The 25,695-nt window shown below is 43.9% G+C and overlaps 1 protein-coding gene across 6 annotated transcripts in view; it reads left to right on the top strand.

Annotated features, from left to right (window-relative positions):
* fat1 (FAT atypical cadherin 1) overlaps positions 1-25,695 on the top strand; it is a 197,443-nt gene that overhangs the window by 42,823 nt on the left and 128,925 nt on the right. For all 6 annotated transcript variants that reach the window (XM_033029649.1, XM_033029641.1, XM_033029665.1 and 3 more), the window contains exon 3: positions 22,567-22,881. In XM_033029649.1, the coding sequence (XP_032885540.1) occupies positions 22,567-22,881 (315 nt within the window). The remainder of the gene's footprint in view (positions 1-22,566; positions 22,882-25,695) is intronic.

Genomic DNA, 25,695 nt, shown 5'->3' on the forward strand with positions numbered 1-25,695 from the left:
TTTGCACAGACTGAAATATTAAATGGGTCTTAATTTTACTTCTGGGTAGAGCAAGTGCTCGAGTGCTCTGTCAGATCTGGCCGAGTTGAAGAATTTTGCTCTGTGAAGCCTGAAGTAGATTTTGCCTCTAATATTCAATAAATATCTTGCCTTGTGTTTTTGTTCAGCTTGCTTATAATGGTTACCATTAAACTGGAATTATCAAAGGGCGCCATTTCCTTTACGCTTTCTAAAAAGATGGTCAATAACCAAACATCGTGAATGATGGAAATACCAAAATGCAATGTACCATTTCGGATTTTGTCAAACCTCAAAACATGAATGGGCCATTGATAACTGGAATTTACACAAAAGTCCAGTGTCATTGTGAATTTGGATTGATACGATAGTTCTTATTCTTAGTCCAATTCGGACATGAGAAAATATGTGTGTTTCTCACTTGCAGCATTCATTTAATTCAAAATATAAAATATTTTTGAATTCTTGTATTATATTCGATATGAAAGGTAGACCAAAGAAAACAATAAAAAGATAGCTGCTTACTAACTATGTATGAGACGTGCAGTAGCAGGCTGGAGCTGCAATAATAACTTCAAAATGGGTGACAATAGATTCAGTCTGGCCTTGTTTCAAAAGATTTGCTAGTCTGGAAGTAATTGGTGAAATTCAGTAACAGGCCTATTTTTTATATATCTTTGATTCTATCATCCTTTTTATTCAATGAATGTCTGACTCTTCTGATGTCAAATCCAGCAATTGTTCTCATTATACCTGACATTGGGCTTGTGGCTTGATTGCAACCTGCTCACAAGGGTAATGGTCCATTGAGCAGAATTTGAGTACCAGCAATGTTTTAAATGCTTGCTTAAACTCTTTTACTACACTGGATGAAACAGTGGATTCTTGTTACCGTGTTTTTTTATGACATTAATATGACTACATTTATGACAATAAAACCTATGTTGAAATTTTTATCTTTTTGAACATTGATTCTATTTAAAAAAAAACACCTTTGTCTTTTTTGGAGGATCTGGAGATGCCAGACTGTTCAGTATTATTTTTGTGCTGTGGGTTGATGGCAAGGAATCTAGAAATGCAGTAGTAAGGACATCTAGGTTTACTGGATGTAGGTGAGCAATTCTTCACAAGAGTGTTCAAAACTGGATGAGCAGTTCTACAAACTTAAGAAATTGGCTTATTTTATGTTTATAATCTTTTAGCATCTTTATTGATATTCTTATTGAAACAGGTGAGAATAATACTTTATAATGGAAACGTCTGAGACTCCAGATGCTGGAATAAAATAAAACTGCTGGAGAACTCGCATGTGAGAAGTGCTTTAAACTGAAATGTCATTTACCCATTTCCCTCCACAGATGTTACCTGACCTGCTGAGTTCTTTGTTTTGTGCCTTGATTATTAATGGTACTTTTGTGCTGCTCATTTTCTAGCCAAGTGTTGTCTGTTCTCATGGCACTAACTGCACATTCTTATTACCTTTCTCTTCAGCTGTCTTTTACGTTCTTCACTGAAGATACAATGGTGGAAATACTCAGCAGCTGGTGTAACATCTGTGGAGGAATAAACAATTTCTCATTCCACTATTATCAATTTGTTTTCTTATTCCTACTCGTATTTCTGTTCCTTGAGTAGAAATAGAAACTCAAATCAAGCACATTACAATCCCAGATTTTAATATTTAGTTGAGCCTTCCAAAAAATAACACTAAATCAAATTTCTGTTTTAGTTTTGATTAAAGAGGAGCTCACTAATATGTTGGACTGAGAAGATGTTGGGCTTGCTCTGCCTGGATTCTTTTTTCAAGATATGCATGGGCTTACTGTAATGGTATTTTATAGCTTCATTGCAACCAAAGCAAGTAGCCTGAAATTAGAAGTTTGAGTTGGGTGAGATGCAATAGGGACAGATGATTTAGTTTAATTAGAGACACAGGATAGAGAGAGACGCTTTGACCCACTGAACATCGATCACGCATTTAAACTAGTTCTATGTTATTCCACTTTCTTATCCACTCTAGTGGCAATTTTGTCGAGGCCAATTAACATACAAACCCACAAGTCTTTGAGATGTGGGCAGGAACCAGAGCACCTGGAAGATACCTACATGGTCACAGGGAGAATATACCAATTCCACATAGACAGCACCTGAGGTCAGAATGAATCCTGGGGGTCTGGCACATTGAAGCGGCAGCTCCACCCGCTGTGCCACTTGGATGTCCGATTTCTACCCTCTTATAGTCTTTTGTTTTATTTCAAACTTGTTTTTATCCCTTCATGTTTTTTAAGATATTAGCGAAGGGTCTCTAGCACTTGAATTACAAGATCTAAGCTGGAGACCTCCACATCATGGTTCATAGTGTTGAACACATTGCAGCAGTTGCTAAAGTCATCACTTAGTTTTCTCACAACTTTTCTTTCTCTTGCTCTCTCTGCCCCCCTCTCTCTCTGCCCCCCTCTCTCTCTCTCTCTCTCTCTCCCACTCTCTCTCCCCCTCTCTCCCTCTCTCCCCCTCTCTCTCCCTCTCCCTCCTTCCCTCCCTCCCCCTCTCCCTCCCTCCCCCTCCCCCCCCCTCCCTCCCCCCCTCTCCTCTCCCCCTCTCCCCCTCTCCCCCTCTCCCCCTCTCCCCCTCTCCCCCTCTCCCCCTCCCCCCCTCTCCCTCCCTCTCCCCCTCTCCCCCCCTCTCCCCCCCCCTCTCCCCCCCTCCCCCTCCCTCCCTCCCTCTCTCCCCCTCTCCCCCTCCCTCTCCCTCCCTCTCCCCCCCTCTCCCCCCCTCTCCCCCCCTCTCCCCCCCTCCCCCCCCCCCCCCCCCTCTCCCCCCTCTCCCCCCCTCTCCCCCCCTCTCCCCCCCTCTCCCCCCCTCTCCCCCCCTCTCCCCCCCTCTCCCCCCCTCTCCCCCCCTCTCCCCCCCTCTCCCCCCCTCTCCCCCCCTCTCCCCCCCTCTCCCCCCCTCTCCCCCTCTCTCCCCCTCTCTCCCTCTCCCCCCCCCCCCCCCTCCCCCCCTCCCGCCCCCCCCCCCCCCTCTCTCTCCCTCTCTCTCTCTCGGCCCTCCCTCTCTCTCTCTCGGCCCTCCCTCTCTCTCCATCCTTCTCTCTCTCTCGGCCCCCCCTCTCTCCCTCCCTCTCTCTCTCTCTCTCTGCCCCCCCCCCTCCTCCTCTCTCTCTCTCTCTCTCTCTCTCTCTCTCTCTCTCTCTCTCTTTCTGCCCCCCCTCTCTCTCTCTCTCTCTCTCTCTCTCTCTGCCCGTCTCTCTCTCTGCCCCTTTTCCAACCCTACCTAAATCTCAGTTTACCTTATTCATTCATTCACTACTTTATACCCTGTGCCGTGAATTAGCTCAACATTTTATGTAATTTCCAGTTTATTCATTGCCTCGGAGTAAATGTGATTTTAGAACCCCTCATCGAAGGATAAATTTCAGAATGCGAATTTGCAGATATGTTGTAAATAGTACATTGTATTGCAGTTGGAAAGAGAGTGTTATATTCTATGCAAACTTGTTGGAATGAATGAAATTTGTATTTTTAATTACTGAAATTGGTTGCATATATTTGGGGTACATCGAAGATAGACACAGAATGCTGAAGTAACTAATTGGGACAGGCAGCATCTCTGGTCCCCCTGCTCTTTGACTCCCCCGGATGGCCCTCTACCCCCTTTGGACCTTTTTTATTTCCAACTGCCAGCAAAAAAAACGAAATGCCACCCATTCCTTCTCTCCAGATGCTGCCTGTCCCGCTGAGTTACTCCAGCATTTTATGTCTGCAGTTCTTTCCTATACATTTGGGGTACATTGGTCTTAGAAATTTATTTTTGCTCATATTCAAAAAAAAGATTGTCAGAAAGGTTATTTTTTTTGTAAAATCCTACCTGAATTCAGGATCCTAATTTCATTAGTCTAATCATTGTAATTTAGCATAATACACAAGTAAATGGGCAATGCAGTTCAAAACGCAAGGATTAATTCAGAATGAAAGGGGCTCAGTTGTTTGCGGCTTTTGTTCATCTAAACCATTGAAAGCATAGTTGGAGCAGCTAATCTAAAGCATTTGAGGAGCAGTACTTCAGCTGCATTTCTCAGCCATTAGTTATCCCAGAGACATACAGTATATGGCACGTGACCAGGCCATTTACAACAGATGGCCTTGTATGGTGAAGTTATCTCACTGTGCAAACCTTTTTCTTTGTCTGTTCACAACCTGTAACAAAGTCATAAACCCTAGAAACGTTCTATAGCAACGTGAGCTGTAACTATATCAAGCTATTGCTGTAGCCTGGATCTACTGCTGCTGTTTGACACGGTTGCCACAGCTTTAACTTATCACCGAATATTTTGCTGCCGAATATGATTAATTTGCGACACGATGTAGAACATCTGGCTGAAGCAATAGTAGCTGCATAATACAAGTACTTATAAGTGGTGATCTTTCTTCTCTCTCAGATTAGCAAATAATATGGACTTGAATTTGAAATCCCAAATGAGTACATTTAGATTATTTCCAATAGAATCTTATCGGTCATTACACAGTATTCAGTATGAACGGAATTGTGTTACTGACAGACAAATTATGCCAACTGCACCACAAGTTATCTCATCACACTCTGATAAGGATAGCCTTTATCATACAGCTCTGAATTAAACCCTTTCGGCCCATGTCATCCATGCTCACAATGCCTATGTACTATTTGCCTGCATCAGGCCTGTGCCCTTTACTCCGTTCCTATCTAATTACATGTCCAAATGCCTTTTCAAACACTGTCATGTTCCTGGCTCCACCACCACCTCTGTGGAAAACCTACCTTTAAACCAGATCTCACTTTAAATTTTTCTCCTTTCACATCAAACCTACGTTCTCTGGTTGTAGAAACGTCCTGCTGTACACATGGGGAAAATTCTATTAAAATAGATTAAATTCTATGCACCAGTTTTGCCCAGCTTTCCAGCTGATTTGTGCCCCACTGTATCCAAAGACAACCTACCACCTTTGCTGTCTACAACTCCACTAATTTTCTTGTCAACTGTAAGCCTTCAAATCAGACCACTTACATTTTCATCCAAGTTATTTATATATAGTACAATAAGCAAAGGTCCCAGTACTGATCTTGAGGTACAACACTTGTTTCAGTTTTCCAGTCAGAAAAACACCCAACCACCACCCAAAAATTATTATGTTGGGGTAATACATTATTAATCCAAGCATTTTGTATTAGTATGCCATTAATTTTATCTAGGTTATGAACATCTAGGTCTGTGATCACTTTTTTCTTCATTGCTACTTAGTTCTTGTACTGGTACTTTTGTCAACTATTAATGCTATTCAGACATATTTTGTTGTTTTGTCAGTTTGCTGTAAACTATATAGACTACTTTGCTTCAACTTTTTAAAGGAAAGGTGTAATCAGTATAAAAAGTAGTTTTTCTTGTGCAAGGAAAAGTAACTTGGCATTAATCCAGCAGTAAGATGTTTTTTCCCCTGATAGAATTAGACAGAGAACACATATTTTGTGAGATAGAATAGCTGTTTGTCTTCTCCAAGCCAATCATTTGGACCTGTGCTTTCAGCTGTGAAAGGAAAGTGCATTTTAAACCATTAACATAAGCACATTTTCTAAACTTTTTTGGGGTCCTTCAATTTGAAATGTTAACACCAGTACCTTGCAGCTCAATGCTGATACCTTGTAAAACATAGTCTGTGTATGTCCGTATTCTGTTGAGAACAGCTGCTTTTCGGAGTTCTGTCGATAATACTTGCATGCAAACACATAATTATTATCAACGTTTTTCAAAGTTCTATAAACTGTGCCATGGAAGGTTTTGGGACCTAGCAGTCGTGCATTACTTAAACCTTTTTGATCTGTGTTTTAATCCATGTAATTGACATTTATTTATCACTAGACCCAAGTGCAGACCCGTTGGGTCTGCTTCCCCCAACGCAAGATTCCACACTCGCCCGTTCCCCCAATGCAAGCCGTTCCCTTAACGCAATAGTGCACATTTCTCCTCATCCCCCAGCACTCACTCCTCCTCCTCTTCACCCTCTCTCTTTATTGCCTAGAGAAGATGGGGAAGGGGGGGGGGGCAGAGAGGGAGGGTAGAGGGGTGTAGAGAGAGGGAGGGGGGTAGAGAGAGAGAGACAGGGAGGGGGGTAAAGTGTGGGGGAGGGTAGATAGGGAGGGGGTAGAGAGGGGGAGGGAGGGTAGAGAGGAGGGGGTGAGAGAGGGAGTGTAGACGTGGCAACTACCCTCCCTACCCCCTCCTCTCTCTCTCAATAGCCCCACTTTCCCTCCTCACCTCCCCAGGATATTTCTCCTCTCTACCACACTCCCCACCCCATCTCCCTCCTCCACCCCTCACCATCTCCCTCCTCCACCCCTCACCATCTCCCTCCCCCACCCCCCCCCCCAAATCTCCCTCTACCACCCCACTCCCCACCCCATCTCCCTCCTCCTCATCCTCCTCTCCTATTTCCTGTCCCAGGACCTACCCAGGTCGTAGAGCAGCGCCAGGGCCTGGAGCTCGGCCTGGTTCTCGTACTCTGCCCGGCCCTGGTTGTAGACTTCAGCCGTCAGCTCGGCCGCCGCCTGGGCTCCAGTCCAGGCGCTGACTTCATCGCCGGGCTTGTCCCTGACCCCGGACCCAGGCTCGTCCTTGGTTCCAGCGGCGGCCTCTTTCTTGGCCCTGGTCACGGCCCCATCCGAAGCCTCGGGCTCGGCCCTCACTCCAACTCCAGCACCAGGCTCAGCTCCAACCCAGGTGCAGTTCCCGGGCTCGGCCCGCGGCACCACCCTCCCCACCAGGTGTCGGGCGCCGCAAACGCCGCCACTCCCCGTTCACCGCGAGCGCTGGAGTGCCCCTCCCTCCCGGAGTGTCCCATCCTGCCTTGCGAGTGCATTACGACGTCACTCGGATTTTTTTTCCGAAATGGGTGAGTTTTTTGGGGCTGTTTTTAAAATTTAAAACATTTATAACCGGAAATATAGGTGGGAATGCGATGGGAAGATGTTTATCGCCACAACGGGGAAAATGTGAGTAGGATATGTGAAAATGGGAAGGCTGTTGCCTGGCATTTGGAAGAAGATAGGAAAACCAGATTGACACATTGTGGGCACAAACAAGACGAAGGCTTTTAGTTATATAGAGATAGTAGATGAACACTTCACAAAACACAATAATTTACTAAAAGACTTTTGGAAGACCAAGAGTCAAGAGTGTTTTATTGTCGTATGTCCCAAATAGAACAATTAAATTCTTACTTGCACAACAGAATATGTAAACATTGTACACTGTAAACAATATGATAAAAGAGAGAGAAAAAAAAATAAAGGTTGTGTGTGTGTGTGTGTGTACACACACAGACACACACACTTAAAAAACAAACAATAGTCATGCAATAATAACAGTCTATTGTAGTTCACAATTTATTTGAGGTTGTAGTGTTTTATAGCCTGATGGCTGTAGGGAAGAATCTGAACCTGGACCAGTACAAAGTTACACGTCAAATTGCATATACCTGATATCTAACAAGTAATTATTACTTAATTTAATATTAATTTTGCAAGCTTGGTTCCAACCTTTGAAATGGCTTCATTAAACTCTAGTTGTTGGTCAGCGTGCTTGTACCTTTTTGGGGGTAAGGGGGTTAACGTCCACTTAATTCGCAAAAGATATATAAAATCTGCTTTCTGTTTGGTATTCTGTTGCTTAGTATTCTAGCTTTGGGCAGTAAATGTCAACACTGTACTGAAACTCAAAAAGGGACAATGGCCTGTCATTGACTATTAGTTGTGAGACCATGTTGACGGATGAGCAGCTACCCAGTTTTGGCTTGGATCCATACTGAGTGCCTAGTGATTAGCCACAGCGAACGTGCAAATGTGTGTGTTCTAAACTGTATGTGCAATGATTCAAATGAGGCCTCTGGTGAGTAATAGTTTTTGCATAAAACTGACCCTTTCATCAAGAAGGGTTAACAGAATGAGCATAAATACATGATCTGCAAATGTGAAAAGGGGATGTGATGTGCACTTCTGTTAACTGTTTGGATTTCAGGCACTAGAATACCAGGAAAAGAAAATTTGATTGTGTGCAGAGTTAGACAATAATTCCAGGAGAAAGGTGATTATTTACTTTGGTTTGTCATTATAAGGTTTATTCATGTCCTCTGAAGAGCAGAGAGCGAACAGAACTGAGAAACCTGAGAAGTGTGAAGTTGTGGAATTCCCTGCCACAGAGGGCAGTGGAGGCCAAATCACTGGATGGATTTAAGAGAGAGTTAGATAGAGCTCTAGGGGCTAGTGGAGTCAAGGGATATGGGGAGAAGGCAGGCACGGGTTATTGATAGGGGATGATCAGCCATGATCACAATGAATGGCAGTGCTGGCTCGAAGGGCCGAATGGCCTCCTCCTGCACCTATTTTCTATGTTTCTATGTTTCTTAAAATATAAGCAATACTACAATTTACAAGCATATTTGGCATATGAGGAGCATTGTTTTCATAAATACCTGGTACATTCTTTTCACCTTTGCTTTATATTGTGGTAATAATGTGAATAAAATTGTGACTTTAGAGTCTGGTACTGAGCAAACAACATCATGAAACCTGCCAGAAACAGAGACCTTCCTTTTGCTTCACCTTACAGTTACTTTAAGAATAGGCGCTCAATTTACATTCGGAGTTCACTGTAATTTTAAATCCCAAGCTGCAGTCTTGGCCTTGTTGTAAGTTGGATAATGATTTCGTGCAGTGGCAAGGATGTTCAACAGGTTACCAGATTGTTATCTATTTTACATGTGCAGAAATTTGAGATTTATTTTGTGTTGTGCAAATTCACCTTTGTCTATAAATTAGTTTCTGTTCTGCCATATTTCTGGGTAAAACAATTCTAGGGATTGGTTTCCAGGTGCAACATCCTGAATTAAATTGGGGGATGGGTGAGGGGCGGGGGAGGGGAAGTAGGAGGGATGGAGGTAAGATTCAGGAAACATTTTGACTAGTTTTTAAATTCTGGGATGGCTTAACAAGCAGACTTAAAAAAGCTTGTTTTTAGGCTTTTGCAAAATATGGTTTTGGAAGAAGAATATCATCTGGCTTCATAGCATAATTGCGGGCCACTGACAGCGTACACTTTGATTTTCTGCTTGTACGTCCTTTCAGCTACTTGCCTTCCCCTGATAAATCTGTGTTACTAGTAAACACTTGAAACCATACATGATGGCCTTTTTCAGTTTCTTACAGAACCACTCAAGCCTTGTCAGCCCTAATGCTTCCACTTCATGCATGGAACCTCTAGCCTTCAATGGCAATGAAGCTTGCCAGTGGCATTTATGTACTGCCACTGGATTACTTTGGGTTTTTTTCAGCTGTTTCCCGCTTCAAACCATGGCAGATAAAGCTGTCTGCTTCCACCCCGTGGGAATTTGGTGCCCAAATCCAATCCCATGTAATTCTGTAAATGTACTAATTTACATCAAACTAAGGAAACTCAGTGGAGAATTATTTTCTGCATGTTGCTTCCTTGTGAGCTATTTGCAGTTTATAGGTAGGGATTCCTGCACTTAGCATGGAAATTTACTTGTGTTTGATTAAAAAATGTAGCGGGGAAAGTAAGTTGTAGTTGAGAGTGGGCATTACTTTTCAGCGTGTGTTGATGAATAATGTTACATGGGAGTATTTCTGCTTTGAATGTATTGAGATTTCTCCATATATCATTGAGGAAGGAATATTTTACTGCATGTAATTTCATTTTGTGTCCAAGTTTATCCATCTGTTTATACCCTTTATACCACACTTGTTATTCATCAAGTCATAACATTTGTGGTTCCTGACCACAACACTAAATTTCTGACGGTTAATAACTTAACTAATCTGGCATGGTTATCATGGTTGACTGGTTTAAATGAATTATCAAAGGAAACAGAGAATGTACGATTCTATGAATGGTTTATTGAGATTTAACACAAGAGTCACCGAGTAAATATATGATATCGAAGAACGATTCGGGACTTACCTGGACTTTACCTTGTCTGTACGTCTGGCTGAGGTCCCGACCACGGGGAAAATGGAGGAGGACTGGCCAGTTTTTGTACCTTCCACCACAGTGATAAATGCTGTGGTGGATGTTTGTGTTAAATCTTTATTGTGTTTTTGTGTGTTCTTTTTTTCATTGTACCGCTGCTGGCAAATTCATTTCACTTGCACTTTATGTGCAAGTGACGAATAAAATTGATATTGATATTGATATTGATTTTGAACATGTATATAGATGGATATACAATTGTTTGAAGACAGTTGAAAGTAATTTACATCAAGAGATGGCTCATTTACTGGCTGCACCTTCACCTACTACAAGGAAGGTGGTTGTAGTGCTGACATCTTGCTCCAACAGTTCCTTAAGACATTGTCCGGGGTTCAACAATAACCAGCCCTCTTGTCTGTGGCTGCACCATGTTTAATGCCATTCATTAAAGATAACGCACAAAGGGAGAAAGCAAGCAGTAATACTGCACTAAGTCCTATTGAAATTGAATGTTATCCCAACTCCGATATGAAACACAGTTCCTTTGTTGGGTCAAAGCTTCTTACATAAGCATACTGACAGCACTTCAATGCAAAGGAATTGACCACTTTCACCGGGCAGTTCAACGCTATCATAGTGTTTTTGGGGATTCACATTAAATTAACGGCATCCACATGCTACATGTAAAATTCTTTGAGTCAAAGAAGAGAAAAAATGATGATTGCAAGCTATGGAATGCTGCAGCACAATGTCAAATCAAGGGGTTGAAGGCATGAGGATAAGTTTGAAAAGATCCATCATTTTTTCCTCTGGCACGTGTGAACAAACCTGTTGCTCACATGGTTATTTGAACCTACAGTTCTTTTGCCTGAATATTCGTTTATAGAATTCAGTGTTTGTAAAGAAATTGCAGTAGTGTTTGAAAATGCAAAATATAATGAGGGAAGATGGGATGACTTGGATTGTACATATCTAAGTTGAAGGATAAAACAAATATTATAATATAAAGTCTATTTCTGATTGCTCTTTAATTAATCCAGAAAACCAAAAGTTTTTTTTGCAAAATAAAATCCTTTTAAGTATTGAAAATTTGTTGTTTTTCAACAATATGATACAGTGGCAGTATAAGACGTGTGTTGAGCAATGGAAATGCATTTGCTTTTTAAATAACTGAAAATAATTATATTTTCCACACTAACTGCACTCAAGTTTTCGTGTATCGGTTGCTTTATAATGTAGCTTCTCTTGATAATATTTGAGAGGTGGATTGAAGTTTTATTTGAGGTTTTGCTGCAGAGTGAGTTGCGTGTTAACAACAGAATCTGGTATTTAATGGAGACTATTCGTTATCCATTTCTGTTCTCATTTTCGTACAACCTTGAGGTTGTTTGACATGCACAGTATAATTTACTAGATAATATTCAAGCTAAAATGGGTGAAAGATTACCATTCGGTTGAGATATCATAAGCAGAGGTTGTGAGTAAAGTGCTTCTTTCACATTATCAATTTATAAATGGCCTTATTATCCAAATGCTTTGTTGATGCATTTGTTCATAGAGCATTGAACCATTTAGACATGAAGGCCAGAATGCTTGGCTGTTGACAAGATAAGTGAGTTTAAGAAAATCTCAAAGCAATTCTTGTTAACAACTGAATCAAAAATGATTGATTAAATGCGTGTTTGACTTTTCAATCTAATATAATAGTTCAAAGGTTCATAATTTCTTGCTGGTGATTGTTTGAAGTCATAGATGAATAAAAATGAATATAGCAGACACTGACTGTTGCATCCTGATCACCATAACATTGTTTTACTCACTATTTTAATTATTTAGCACACATTTTGATAGCAATTGTTTAAAATTCTGTTTATATTCATTTGCCCAAAAAGATTCAACTTCTCATATCTCTGTGTAACTGGGTCGATTAGAATGATTATTGTAGCCCAAATTAGCAAGTCTGTGGGGTGGTGTGAGGAGTCATGGAACAATGGAAAGAGGATTATGTTTTTGATTACCTTTGACATAGATTTATGTAATCATTAATTTTGTATCTTGGTTGTTTTCACAAAATGTTCTAAATTACTTTTCAATTATGTTTTGCCTTGCAGTATATGTAATAAATCTGCATTTTGACAGTTCCATTTAATCCCCTAAAATTGGACCATAGAAACAATTTAAGCACCTTTTCATATGCATAATTATTATGGCAAAGCAAATCTGAGAATTAAGGTGAATAGTTTGATGGCATAAACAATTTTGTGAAACTTCTGGTTATATTTGTTTGGGCGTTTGCTTTGGTTTAGTTTGGAGACACAGTGCGGAAACGGGCCCTTCGGCCCACCGAGTCCGCACCGACCAGCGATCCCCGCACATTACCCCGCACACTATCCTACACACTAGGGACAATTTACATTTATACCAAAGCCAATTAACCTACAAACCTGCACCTCTTTGGAGTGTGGGATGAAAACGAAGATCTCTGAGAAAACCCACATGGTAACAGGGAGAATGTACAAACTCCGTACAGAACCCGCGCCTCTGACGCTGTAAGGCAGTAAACTCTACTGCTGTGCCACCCTTTATGATAGGCGTACAGTTATTTAGGAACTAGACTCTTTAACCAAATGACGAGGTTTTGGAGTGATATGTCAACATTTATATTTTAATCTCAGCCACAGGGCATTGCTGTGGCAGTTCCTCAGGTTAGTGTCCCGGCCCGACCATCTTCAGCTGCTCCATCAATGATCTTCCTTCAATCGTACGATCAGAAGTAGAGATGTTCACTGATGATTACACAATGTTCACCACCTTCATTCAGGTCTCCTCCGATAATGGAGCAGGCCACGACCTAACGAATCTAGACTCGCGTAGTGGGCTAATAGGTGGCAAGTAATATTCACTCCACACAAGTGTCAGGATATCCATCAAGGGAAAATCCAGTTGTCATCGCCTGACATTCACTGGCATTACCATTACCAAATTCCACACTATCAACATACCAGGTGTTGCCACTAAGCAGAAACTGAATTGGAGCAGCCAGATATACAATGGGGTTGCAGGAGCAGTTCCGAGTCTAGGAATCATGTGGCGAGTAACTCTCCCCAAACCATGTTCACCATCTGCATAAAAACAGTGGTACAGTAACTCAGTGGGTCAGGTAGCATCTCTGGAATTATCTCTGGATAATTCTCTTCCTCTTGCATCACATTTCACTCCTCTTCTCTCCTTATCCTACCTCTGTCTCTGTTTTATCTCTGGCTTTTGTCAATCCATCTGCCAATAAACTCCCCCTCGCCTCTCCACCTAACACTTACTTTGAAGGTGGCTTTGTTTCACCCTCGCCTCTTTTCCAGCTTTCTCTCCACGACCGCAATAAGTCTGAAGAAGGGTCCCGACCTGAAATGTCACCTATCCAGGTCTTCCAGAGATGTTGCCTGACCCACTGAGTTACTCCAACTTTTTGTTTTCTTTTGTAAACGACCATTTGCAGTAAAGGAGTCCAGTCTGACACACTGTAACTTTACTGAGTCTTTAATAAAGGCACATGTCAAACACGTCCCAGTACTGACTGCATCTAGTCTTCAGGCGTACTGGAACCAAGGGAGGAGCAAGGGGAATATATCACAGTTATACTGAGATGACTGGGCGTGGTTAGTGGCATTGAGGTAGCTACATTATAGGTTGCATGCATAAGCCATCTACATCCTTTCCCTTAGAAATCTAAAATTGAAGTTATAACAGGGGCTCCCTACGCGGGCGGCGCTGATGGACAGCGCGGAGTCCTGCGACTCTGCCAGGCTCGGCCTGCGCACTCGGGAGCTGCGGACTCCGGCTGCGGCAGGCGGCTGATCTGGAGGTTCGGGCCGCTGAGGAGGAGGATGTTCACCGTCGGGGATCGGCGTCGGTGTTCCATCGGCCCGGCGAGAGGGCCTGGGCATCGGGCCACCCAGGGCAGCGACTGCGGGTGCTCGGAAGGTCCCGACCACGGATGAACATCTGGGAAGAACGGAGGGGAGGCTGGCTGGACTATGGTGCCTTCCTCACCTTGGTGCCATTTATGTTATGTTGTGTCGTGGACTTTCTGTGTTTGTGCTTTTTTTTAAATTCAATTTTATTTTTAATGTTTTATTATTTATTATTTATTTAATTTTTATGATACTGCCTGTAAGGGAAATTCATTTCGTTGTCTCTAATTGAGACAATGACAATAAATTGAATACAATACAATACAATACAATACAAAAGTGTGATTATACAACACATGCAAATTTAAACAAAATCACCGTAGCGGACAGGAGGTTTGACAACCCGACCCGAGCGTGTGCGTATAGCACCATCACCCTCCCCACCAGATAGAAGAGGATGCGGAGCAGCAGCAGCCGGGAGGGAGGAAGCAGGTGGAGACCCAACCGGGAATGCGGGAGGCGACCCAGCCGGCACGGGTGATCCAGGAGGAGGAGACGGGGGAGAAGGAGGAGAAGGAGAACGAGCAGGGGAGGAGATCATCTGCCGGAAACCAGGAAGCGCAGAAGGAGGAGAACGCGGCAAGCGACTGACCGGGGCATGCAGGGAGCTGTGGGGTAATTAATAATGACAGGCTTGAAACGCAACGGAGGAGCGTAGGGATCCGCAGGAGGAGGCTGAGGCTCGTTAACGGCCAACAGGTGCTGGCGGCTCCGGCGGTAGACAGTTCCATCAAAATCCACCAGGTAAGATCTCGGGGAGTCGTCCACACCAACAATGGTTGCGAGTCGGGAGAATCTGGTGGCTGTCTGCATGCGGACGACCTGGCCAGGCAGTAGTGGTGAGAGCGGGCGGCAGGACTTGTCGTGAGAGCGGCGCTGTACCTCATGCTTGTGAACGATCCGTTGCTGGACGGCAGCAGGCTGGAGGACCTTGGGCACCAGGGATTGTTGGGCGATCGGCATCGGTGGGCGAAGCACGCGGGACATCAGACGCTGGGCAGGGGATCGCATGGTAGAGTCCCGTGAGATGTTGCGAAGGTTTAGTAGACCCAGGTAGAAGTCACCATTGGAGAGACGAGCCTGCTCGAGCAAATTCTTGGCACAGCGGACAGCTCGCTCGGCCAGGCCGTTGCTCTGCGGGTATTCGGGGCTGCTGGTATAGTGAGTGAAGTTCCACTTCACAGCGAAAGCCTGGAATTCTGCACTGGTGAACTGACGGCCGTTGTCGGTCTGCATGCGGACCGGGGACCCAAAGGTAGCAAAGTGTCTGCGCAGCTTACTGATAACCATTTCAGAGGTGATAGCAGGGAGAAGGTCCACCTCGAACCAGTTGTAGTATGAATCAACCAACACCAGGTATTGCTTGCCTCGCCATTTGAATATGTCAGCAGCCAGCGAGGTCCAGGGCATGGCAGGCGCAGGCTGCTGCAGAGGTGGCTGGCGCTGCTGATGTGGGGCAAGAGTGTTGCAATCGGGACAGGCTACTCGGGCTTTAATGTACTTGGCCATGCCGGGCCAATAGTATTGTTCTTGCGCATGTGAGACGGTGGCATCGGCTCCGGGATGCCCCATGTGGGCAGCGTTGTAGTACAAGTCGTATAAGGATGCAGGGACAACCACCTTGTGACCCTTGATGATGATGCCGTCCCGGAGCACAAGCTCGTCGCGGACCAGAAAGAAGCGGTTGGCGCCCGCAGGCAGTGAGGTGCGTCTGCTGGGCCGCCCCCGCTGGATGACAGCTGCAAGCTGTTGCAGGTCGGGGTCGTTGGCGGTGTGCTCAACCAGGCACTGCAGCTGCTTAGAGGGAACAAAGTTGACATTTAGGACATATTGCAGATTCTCCTGCTCGTAGGGGTGCCTGTCACAGGAGGAGCGGGGGGACCCGGGACAGCGCGTCGGCCACATGCATCTCGGTGCCCCTCTTGTACACGATCAGAAAGTCGAACCACTGGAGCTGTAACATCATGCGCTGGAGTCTAGCTGGAGCAATGTGGATAGGCTTATTGAGGATGGTCACCAAGGGTTGATGAACCGTCTCGACGGTGAACCTGGTACCGAAAAGGAAGTCCTTGAACTTGGAGCAGGCGAATACAACCGCAAGAAGCTCCTTCTCGATTTGTGCATAGCGCTGCTCAGTGTCTGTCATGGTACGCGAGGCATAAGAAATGGGCTGCAGCGAGCCGTCATCATGGAGTTGCAGGCAGGCAGCACCGAGTCCGAAGCGGGAAGCATCACACGTAACTACAATTGGACGTTGCAGATCGAAAAACTTGAGAGTCGGTGTGCTAATCAGCTTTGTTTTGAGAAGGTCGAAAGCCTGCTGGTGTTGGGGAAACCAGGACCAGGCAGTGTCTATTTTCGTCAGTTGCCTCAGGGGTGCGCTCAACTCGCTGAGGTCGGGGATGAACTTTCCCAAATAGTTGACCATGCCCAGGAAACGCTGCAGGCTGGTCACGTCGGTCGGGGCAGGCAGCTCGGAGATAGCGTTGGTCTTCTGCGGATCAGGTTTCAGCCCGTCGGCTGTGAAGATGTGGCCAACATAGGGTACTTCAGCCACACGGAACTTGCACTTTGACAGGTTGAGTTTTAAGTTGATCTGGCGAGCGCGGTCTAGAATCCGTCGGAGGTTGTGGTCGTGCTCAGCAGCATCTTTCCCATAAACCAGGATGTCATCCACGATAATGGCACACGGCAGGCCAGCAAACAGCTGCTCCATGGAGCGTTGAAACACTTCGCTGGCAGAGTTGATGCCGAACGGCATCCGCAAAAATTTGAATCTTCCGAAGGGGGTGCCAAAAGTGGTTAAGTCTGAGGAGTGTTTGTCTAGAGGTATTTGCCAGAATGAGCTCCTGGCATCAAGGACAGAGAACACCGTGGCCTGACCGACCTGGGCAGCAACGTCTTCTACAGTCCTCATGGGGTAATGAGGATGTCTTATTGCCAGATTTAAGTCTTTGGGGTTGATGCACACCCGTATCTCGCTCTTACCCTTCTTCATGGTGGCGACCATGGTGGAGACCCACTCGGTGGGTTCGCTGACAGCTTCAAGCACTCCCATGTCAACCATGTTCTTCAGCATGGCTTCGACCTTGCCCTTCGTGGCAAACGACACCCTGTGTGGAGCACGGACCACTGGTACAACCGACGGGTCAGTTGCGATCTTGTATACAAGGGGCAGCTTACCCAGATCATCATCGAATAGGTCAGGGTACTCGGAGAGTGGATTCAGCATCACCCGCACTTCGTGGACAGTATGGTCAAAGGACACCAGCCCGAGATCCTGACACGCCTGATTGCTCAACAGAGTCACACAGTCACAGTCAAGAATGAAAAACGACAGGTCACACAAAGATTTCTTCAGCACACAGTGGAAGGTGGCCCTCCCCACAGGTTTCAGCTCCTCTCCCCCATAAGCACGCAATGTGGAGCGATCAGCAGTTAACAGCTCATTATTTCTTATCTTCCTGAACAGGGAATTTGACATAACATTCACTTTCGCCCCCTTGTCCAGCTTAGCAGTGAAGGATTTGTTGTTGACAGTGACAAGCACAGAAGGATCGGGGAGGCGAGATTGATTATGAAGGAGAGAATAAACACTGGCATCTCCCATGGAAATACAGGGCTCATAGAGTCGAGGGCAGTGTTGACAGAAGACTGGGAACCGAATTCGTTATCAACTTGTTGAAGGTTGTTTAAAACTTGTCTGGGAGCTGGAGGAACGTTCCCACGGGAGCGACAGGCAGCTGAGAAATGGTTCATCTTCTTACAGAAATTACAAGCTTTACCAAATGCTGGGCACTGCGACTGCATAGAGTGGACATAATTGCAGTTGGGGCACTTCTTGACAAGCGGGACCCGAGCGGCATAAGTCAGCCGCGGTGCAGGGCGAACGTTGTCTTGCTTGCGACGGGGCATAGCAACACCAGTCAGATTAATAGCCCGATTGTCAGATCCCTTCTGCCCATGTAGCGGGGCAACCACCTCAGCTATTTGGCATGCATGCATAGCCTCAGTCAGGGTGAGATCCGGTCTTCGTAGCAGCTCTGCTCGTAGCTTCTGATCTAGCATGCCGGTGACCAAAATATCTCTGGTGAGCTGATCACGCATGTTCTCGAAACGGCACCGCTGAGCAAGGTAGCGCAGGTCAGCGATAAAACATTCAACAAGTTCATCAGGCTGCTGTTTCCTTGTAAAGAATCTAGCCCGCTCCAATATACGGTTGGAGGGCAAGTCACAAATCTCCGCAAACTTGCGTAAGAGACATACCGGGTCGTTGGCAGATTCCGCCGGCTCGACGACCTGGTTGTTGTCATCCAGGACCGCTGGATTGTAAGTGAAAGCCTGAGCACGCTTCATAGCATCGGGACCGGCAAGGTTCAGCAGGAGTGAGGCTTTGACCGCATCAGGGTCGTTTCGGTGCACGATGTTGATGAAGTGGTTGTAGTCTTTCACGAAAGTAGCCCATCGCTCCGCAATGTCAGCGTCAAAGACAAGGGGAGAGGGCTTGCGGCACGAGAATGCCATGGTAAATAGGGGATTAAACACTAGTAAAACTAGTGGCAAATAAAAGCCGATAAACAGGAGGCGGGCGTTTAACTTACTGACACCATGTAAAGGAGTCCAGTCTGACACTGTAACTTTACTGAGTCTTTAATAAAGGCACATGTCAAACACGTCCCAGTACTGACTGCATCTAGTCTTCAGGCGTACTGGAACCAAGGGAGGAGCAAGGGGTAGATATCACAGTTATACTGAGATGACTCGGCGTGGTTAGTGGTATTGAGGTAGCTACATTATAGGCTGCATGCATAAACCATCTACACTTTGTGTCTGCACCATCCACAAAGATCAAGCCAGAATGTGATGGAATATTGTCCACTTGCCTGGATGAGTGTAGCAGCAGCGATTTGTATCACCTACATGATGCACTGCAGCAGCAGCTCACTAACACGCTCTAGATAGCACCTTTCAAACCTGCAAATCTGCCAGCTCGAAGAATAAGGGTAGCAAAATCGCGGGAGCATTGCCACCTGAAAATTACCCTCCAAGCCACACTTCATCCTGCCTCAGGCATATCTTAAATGCTCCTTCATGAGTTAAAATCTTGGAAGACTGGGCTTAACAGTACTGTGGGTGTACCGAGGACTGCCAAGGTTCATGAAGGCAGCTCATCCCCATCTTCTCTCAAGGGCAGTTAGGGATGGGAAATTAAATGTCCTCTCACCGTGCAGGGTCCACAGAGGGAGGTTCAATTACCTATAATTGGAGGACGCAATGTTCATACCAATGGGTTGTAAACTACCCGTGGATTATGTGCTGTTCCACCAGTTTGCATGTGGCCTCACTCTGGCAGTGGATGAGGCCCAGGATAGAAACGCCATAATGGGAAGAGGAGTTAAAATGTTTAGCAACTGGGAGATGCAGTATGCCTTGGCAATCGAAGTGTGTTTTCGGCAAAACAGTCACCAAGTCTACTTTTGGTCTCGCCAATGTACAGGAGGTCATATCGGCAATGCCGGATGCAGTAGATGAGGTTAGTTCCACTGGGGTCCCTGGGTGGATGTGAGGCAGGATTATAGGGACAAGTGTTACGTCTCCTGCAGATGTTGGGGAAAGTACCTGGGGAAGGGATGAATGAATCAAGGAGTTGTGGTGAAGGGTTTGGATCCAAAATGTCACTTATCCATGTTCTCCATAGAGATTGTCTGACCCACTGAGTTACTCCGGAACTTTGTCTTTTTTTGTAAGCCAGCATCCCTTGTTTCTAAATAAATATATTTAGCTAATTGAAGCTGGAGAACTCCGATTAGGAGAAAGTATTATATGAGAAAGTGTGGCAAATGTTAAGGATTCATTTACAGCACCAGATGTTTGGTAATAAAAAGTCTGCTCTTTTTAAAATGTCTAGCATGAAGAAATACTTCATTATATTTACATATTTGTAAATGAATGGACATTTAATATCTCTACTTGCATTTTAATTAATTCATTTAGAAAAGAGAGTCGTGGTATCAGGTTTCAGAGAAGGTAGATTTGTGCAAACATGTTAGTAGAGCCACTCAATTGCTGAAAGATGCCATTATAGCCTTTGAAAATGGAATTTGTACCATCATGGAAATGGTGGCTGATCATTGCAGCAAAGTGCTTCATATGTAAGAGTTGAAACTAATTTTAATTGATTTGTGGCCTTGTTTTCATACTTTGTGGTCCAAAGAATGTAACTAGACAGATCAGGATGAGTAACATGCAATGAACTACATCTAATATATTGGTATAATAATTCAATTATAGCATAACTTTATTTAATCATAGAGAGATTATGAAAACCAAACGATAAGTAATCTGTACGGTACTTTTTTAAAATTCCTCCAAGTCTTAGGCTGTACTTGGATTACCATATTGTGGATTCTGCAATATACGGTATCTACTGCAACAAACTAAATTGCCTGACCCACTCCCAGAGCTCTGCAGACTGGCCTGTTTCTATATTAGACCCTGCAAACCTAACTAATCAAATTCTTGGATTGGAGTGATGAACTCCACTGCACCATGGATGCACGGTTGGCTAAATAAGCTGTAGTTACTAGGTTAAAATACTTCACAATCTTGATCTAATGCCATGTTTGTTTTTAATATGAAAATGTTTGCAGTTCAAGCTGCTACTTTCCAGAGACATATGTCAGCTGACTTTAGCAAATTACCATAAATATGACCTTTCTATAATTTTATCAGTATTGTCTCGATCAGCTAATTTTTTTTGACAGCGTTTAACTTGACAGGTTGAATAGTGTACCTCTACTCATATTTTATTTTAATATTTCCTTTGTTACATTTACAATATAAATATTGCTAAAATAGATGTTTACTGTTCCCCAATAGAACCCAAATAATTGGTTTTAACTAATTGCAGTCTGCAAGAGAATCCACGTTGGCTTCTGCTAGCTTCAGCACATCATGGTGCAGGTGTTCATTAAATCTATGATGAATAAAGCTAAATAATACAAAACATCTACAAATGTTCTAAGCTTTCAACACACTGAATTATTACCAAAGGATTAATGTAAATGTTCTTCCTTCACAATAGAGTATTCAGTATAACTGGAATGATAACATATTTATTTTGAGTGCTGTGGTCATAGAAACATAGAAACATAGAAAATAGGTGCAGGAGTAGGCCATTCGGCCCTTCGAGCCTGCACCGTCATTCAATATGATCATGGCTGATCATCCAACTCAGTATCCTGTACCTGCCTTCTCTCCATACCCCCTGATCCCTTTAGCCACAAGGGCCACATCTAACTCCCTCTTAAATATAGCCAATGAACTGGCCTCAACTACCTTCTGTGGCATAGAATTCCAGAGATTCACCACTCTCTGTGAAAAATGTGTTCCTCATCTCGGTCCTAAAAGATTTCCCCCTTATCCTTAAACTGTGACCCCTTGTTCTGGATTTCCCCAACATCGGGAACAATCTTCCTGCATCTAGCCTGTCCAACCCCTTAAGAATTTTGTAAGTTTCTATAAGATCCCCCCTCAATCTTCTAAATTCTAGCGAGTACAAGCCGAGTATCCAGTCTTTCTTCATATGGTCTTTACATTTTCTGTTGAAATTGATAGTGATCATTAACGTATGAACCTTTTAATAGCTTGCAAGCGGAAATTTAACATATACTCCAGACATCATGGGGGTTGGAGCAAAAAACTTGGTTTGGAAACATGTAAAATAATTCTGGAAGTGCTGAGGGAGAGAATATCAAAAGCCCTTCATCAGGATTGGGGGGAAAAAGAGAACCAGTACTTCAATTTGCAGAGAGGGGGGGACATGGAGAGAACACAGGGTATGTCTGTTGTAGGTTGCACACCAGAGTTATTAAGGTAACGATTAACTTAAAATATGGTAGTTAGAAAGACGAGAAGGAACAAAAAGACACAAATTAGAACAAAGATACAAACATATCTGTTGCGGAAGGAGCGTGAGAGCAAGATTTCCTGAAGTTGTTAAATTCCATATGGAATTCTGAGGGCTGCACCAGACATGGATAGTAAAAGTTGCCAGGACTTGAAGGCCTGAGTTATAAGGAGAGGTTGGGCAGGTTAGAACTTTATTCCTAGCAATGCAGGAGTCTTTAAGGAAGACTTTAATTAATGATCTTTAAGGAATATAAGACTTTGAGGGGACTAGATAAGTCATTTTCCCCATGGTGGTTGTATTCTGACTTGCTACTGTTTCAGTAGAGATGATCTCCAATTCACCTTTGTTCTCAAAAGATCTTGCATGTATTATTAGCATGGCCTATTTTAAGGGGAATGGTTTTTAAAGTATCTTTTTATGTAAGGCTGGGAAGAATGAAATGGTCTTAAATGGTAATGTGGATTGTAAATAAGAAAATGTTTAAATCTTTTGTTCCTTTTTGAAGTAATTACCAAATTTAACAAAAACTTTGTTTAAAAAAGTATGTAGTTGCATTGATAAATGTTTTACCATGCTTTTCAAAAGCATTGTTATCAACAGTGTATTATTTCAGTACATTAAATGCTTAATTTCTCTTCTTGTTCCTCACACAGGTATAATAAAAACAGCAGACCTTCTGGACCACGAAACTACATCACATTACTGGCTAACAGTTTTTGCCACTGATCTTGGAGTCGTGCCTCTCTTCTCCTTCATCGAAGTGTATATTGAAGTTGAGGATGTTAATGATAATGCTCCACAGACATCTAAGCCAGTTTATTACCCCGAAGTCATGGAGAACTCTCCCAAAGATGTGTCAGTTGTACAGATTGAAGCAACTGACCCAGATTCCAGCGCGAGTGACAGGCTGAGCTACAAAATTACTAGTGGCAACCCGCAAGGATTCTTCACTATAAATCACGAGACAGGTAAGTGTTTACATTGGATAGATCTCCCATGCCATTTGACTGAGATAACAAATATGCTGAGACAGAAAAACATTTTGGAGCATTTCATATATGTTTTGTATATCAATTTCCCTTTGAATGACCTAGAATGCTGAATGTGTTCTGGAGTGAGATATTTCCTCACCTCGCGTTCCTCATTTCTTGCCCAACTTTCCCATTATCTTCAGCCCCTCTTCCCGCCACCCCAACCTTGACATCCATTATGTTTAAGTGCAAATATGTTTATGTTAACTTCTATGTAGTTGTCTATCTTGTTGCTTTTTTAGTATGGCTGTATGGTAATTCGCATATCACTGTACCTTAATTAGTACACACGACAATAAAAAACCTTTGAGAGATAGACACGACACAAAAATGCTGGAGTAACTCAGCGGAACAGGGGGCATCTCTGGAGGGAAGGAATGGGTGATGTTTGAGGTAAAGACCCGTCTTCAGACCCGAAACGTCACCCATTCCTTCTCTTCCAGAGATGCTGCCTGTCCCACTGAGTTACTCCAGCATTTTGTGTCTATCTTTGGTTTAAACCAGCATCTGCAGTTCCTTCATACACATGTTCAAGCGCAATATACTTATAAAATAATTATTTTAGAGATAAAGCATGAAAGGCCCTTCAGCCCACCGAGTCCTTGCCGACCAGCGATCCCCGTACACTAACATTATCCTACACACACTAGGGATAATTTACACTTTTAACAAACCAATTTGTCTACAAACTTGTACGTCTTTGGAGAGTGGGAGGTAACTAGAGCACTGCGGTAAAAAAAACCCCACGCAGATCCTGGAGAGAACGTACAAACACCATATAAACACCACCCGTAGTCAGGATCGAACCCAGGTCTCTGGCACTATAAGGCAGCAACTCTAATGCTGTGCCACCGTGCCACCCTAAATGAACATCAAGAAACAATGGGTTTACTTGCTAACCAGTATGTAGATAAGACCAAGGGGGGGCCGTCGACCCGTCCTCACGGCCTACCAGCGGGCCTGGAGTGGCGTTTCCTGAGGGGACCGGACAGAACCTCGGCTTCGGCGGCGGCGCAGCGATGGAGCGCTTTCGCGGAGGGGAGTGGGCGATGCCTTGCCTTGGTCACCGCGCTGGAACTCCGGTGAGCTGAAGATGAACATCGCGGGGCAGCGGCGCTGACTTTAACATCGGGGGCCTGTGCAGCTCCATCCAGCGCATCCTGTTGGCTTCAGAAGCCGCGGTAAGGAAGCGGCCGTTCCAGGTTTCCCAAGCCGCTGTGAGGGTTCTCCCGACGCAGGAGCACCATCATCCGGCGAGAACGGCCTGGAACATCGGGCCTCCGTAAAGGTGACAGCAGAGGCCTCAATAGGCTCGATTATGGGTGGACATGGGGATGGGGACTGGAGTTTCTGCCTTCCCTCATAATGGGAACCATTGTGGGGGGAAGTTGTTTATGTGAAATTTCTCTATTATTGTTATGTTATTTTTTTTTATGTGCTGCAATGGCAATACACATTTCACTACACCAATTGGTGTATGTGACCAATAAAGAACCTTTGAACCTTTAATTTAATTAAAAACAGATTGTATATTTCTTTGTGATTATCACATTATTTAGCGTGTTGCATCATGGATCATTCTTCTGGAGTATTTAAGCTTTCTGGTTCTTACAGTTGGTTATTTTCTCATAATTCATCATATTAAAAACATTTCCTGTCGATTGTGGCTTCAATTCCATGACATTATGTGAAATCAAGCTATCTCTTCAAATTCCTCACAAATCTAAACTATTCCAATTGGGATTTAGCTGATTTTAAACATGATGCACAATGTCTGTATTTATTCTGCTGCATTGTCATCGTTTTATATGAACTTTCTCTACCATGGTGACATATCTAACACCCAGTGCTTTCAAATGTTCACTTGATCAGCCCTACATAATAAACGGTGACACCCAGCCTTATCAAATTTACCATCATGTATATCCTTTGGTGTCCTAATGCTATTGTTTTATTTAACAATCAACCTTTGAGTTTATTTAACCTAAGAATTTCAGTAGCTCTCTGTGTGGCATCTGAGATTAAAAGGGTGTGGAGGCATGATAGCACCATGAGTAATGTTATTAAATTAGTAGATCAACCAGAGTTTTGGGTCAGGAAGACAAGTTTAAAGTTCACCCACGTTATTAACTGTGCTGATATTGAGTGAGCTATTATAGAAACTAAACCTGACATCAATTACGCCTTAAATGTATCTTCAAGCAGATACCCTAGTTCTGGGCATGCCGTACCACATCTACAGAATAAATACATATTCACTTGATTGAAAGACAGTGGTACACAGGGGTCATTAGAACCTTTTTCTGACCATAGTAAACAGAGTTGAATTCCAGAGATGAGAGTGATTACACTTGACACCAATGCATCGTTTGTTACTGTGGCATCAAGGAATCCTATTAAGCTAGTTGAAGGCATTAAAAAATAAGTTTGGGTATGTTGGGGGAGCTCTCCATTGGCTGGAGATAGATCTCTCACAGATATTGTTTTTTGAAAGCCAGACCAGACATCTCAGTTCCACGGCATTTCTTCAGGAATATTTCCAGGTCGTGTCCTAGGCCCAATCATTATTAGCAGTCTCAACAATGATCATGCCCATATCCTCAGACGGGGTTTTTGTTAGAACAGTCCAGCACTGGAACAGGTCCTTTGGCCTACAATGTGTGTGCCAACCATAGTACCAATTTAAAATGTACATTTGCTCGCATGCAGTTTAGATCCCTCCATTCTCTGCCTATTCACGTGTCCTTCTAA

This window comes from Amblyraja radiata, chromosome 1 (genome assembly GCF_010909765.2).
Source record: "Amblyraja radiata isolate CabotCenter1 chromosome 1, sAmbRad1.1.pri, whole genome shotgun sequence".
Taxonomy (NCBI): domain Eukaryota; kingdom Metazoa; phylum Chordata; class Chondrichthyes; order Rajiformes; family Rajidae; genus Amblyraja; species Amblyraja radiata.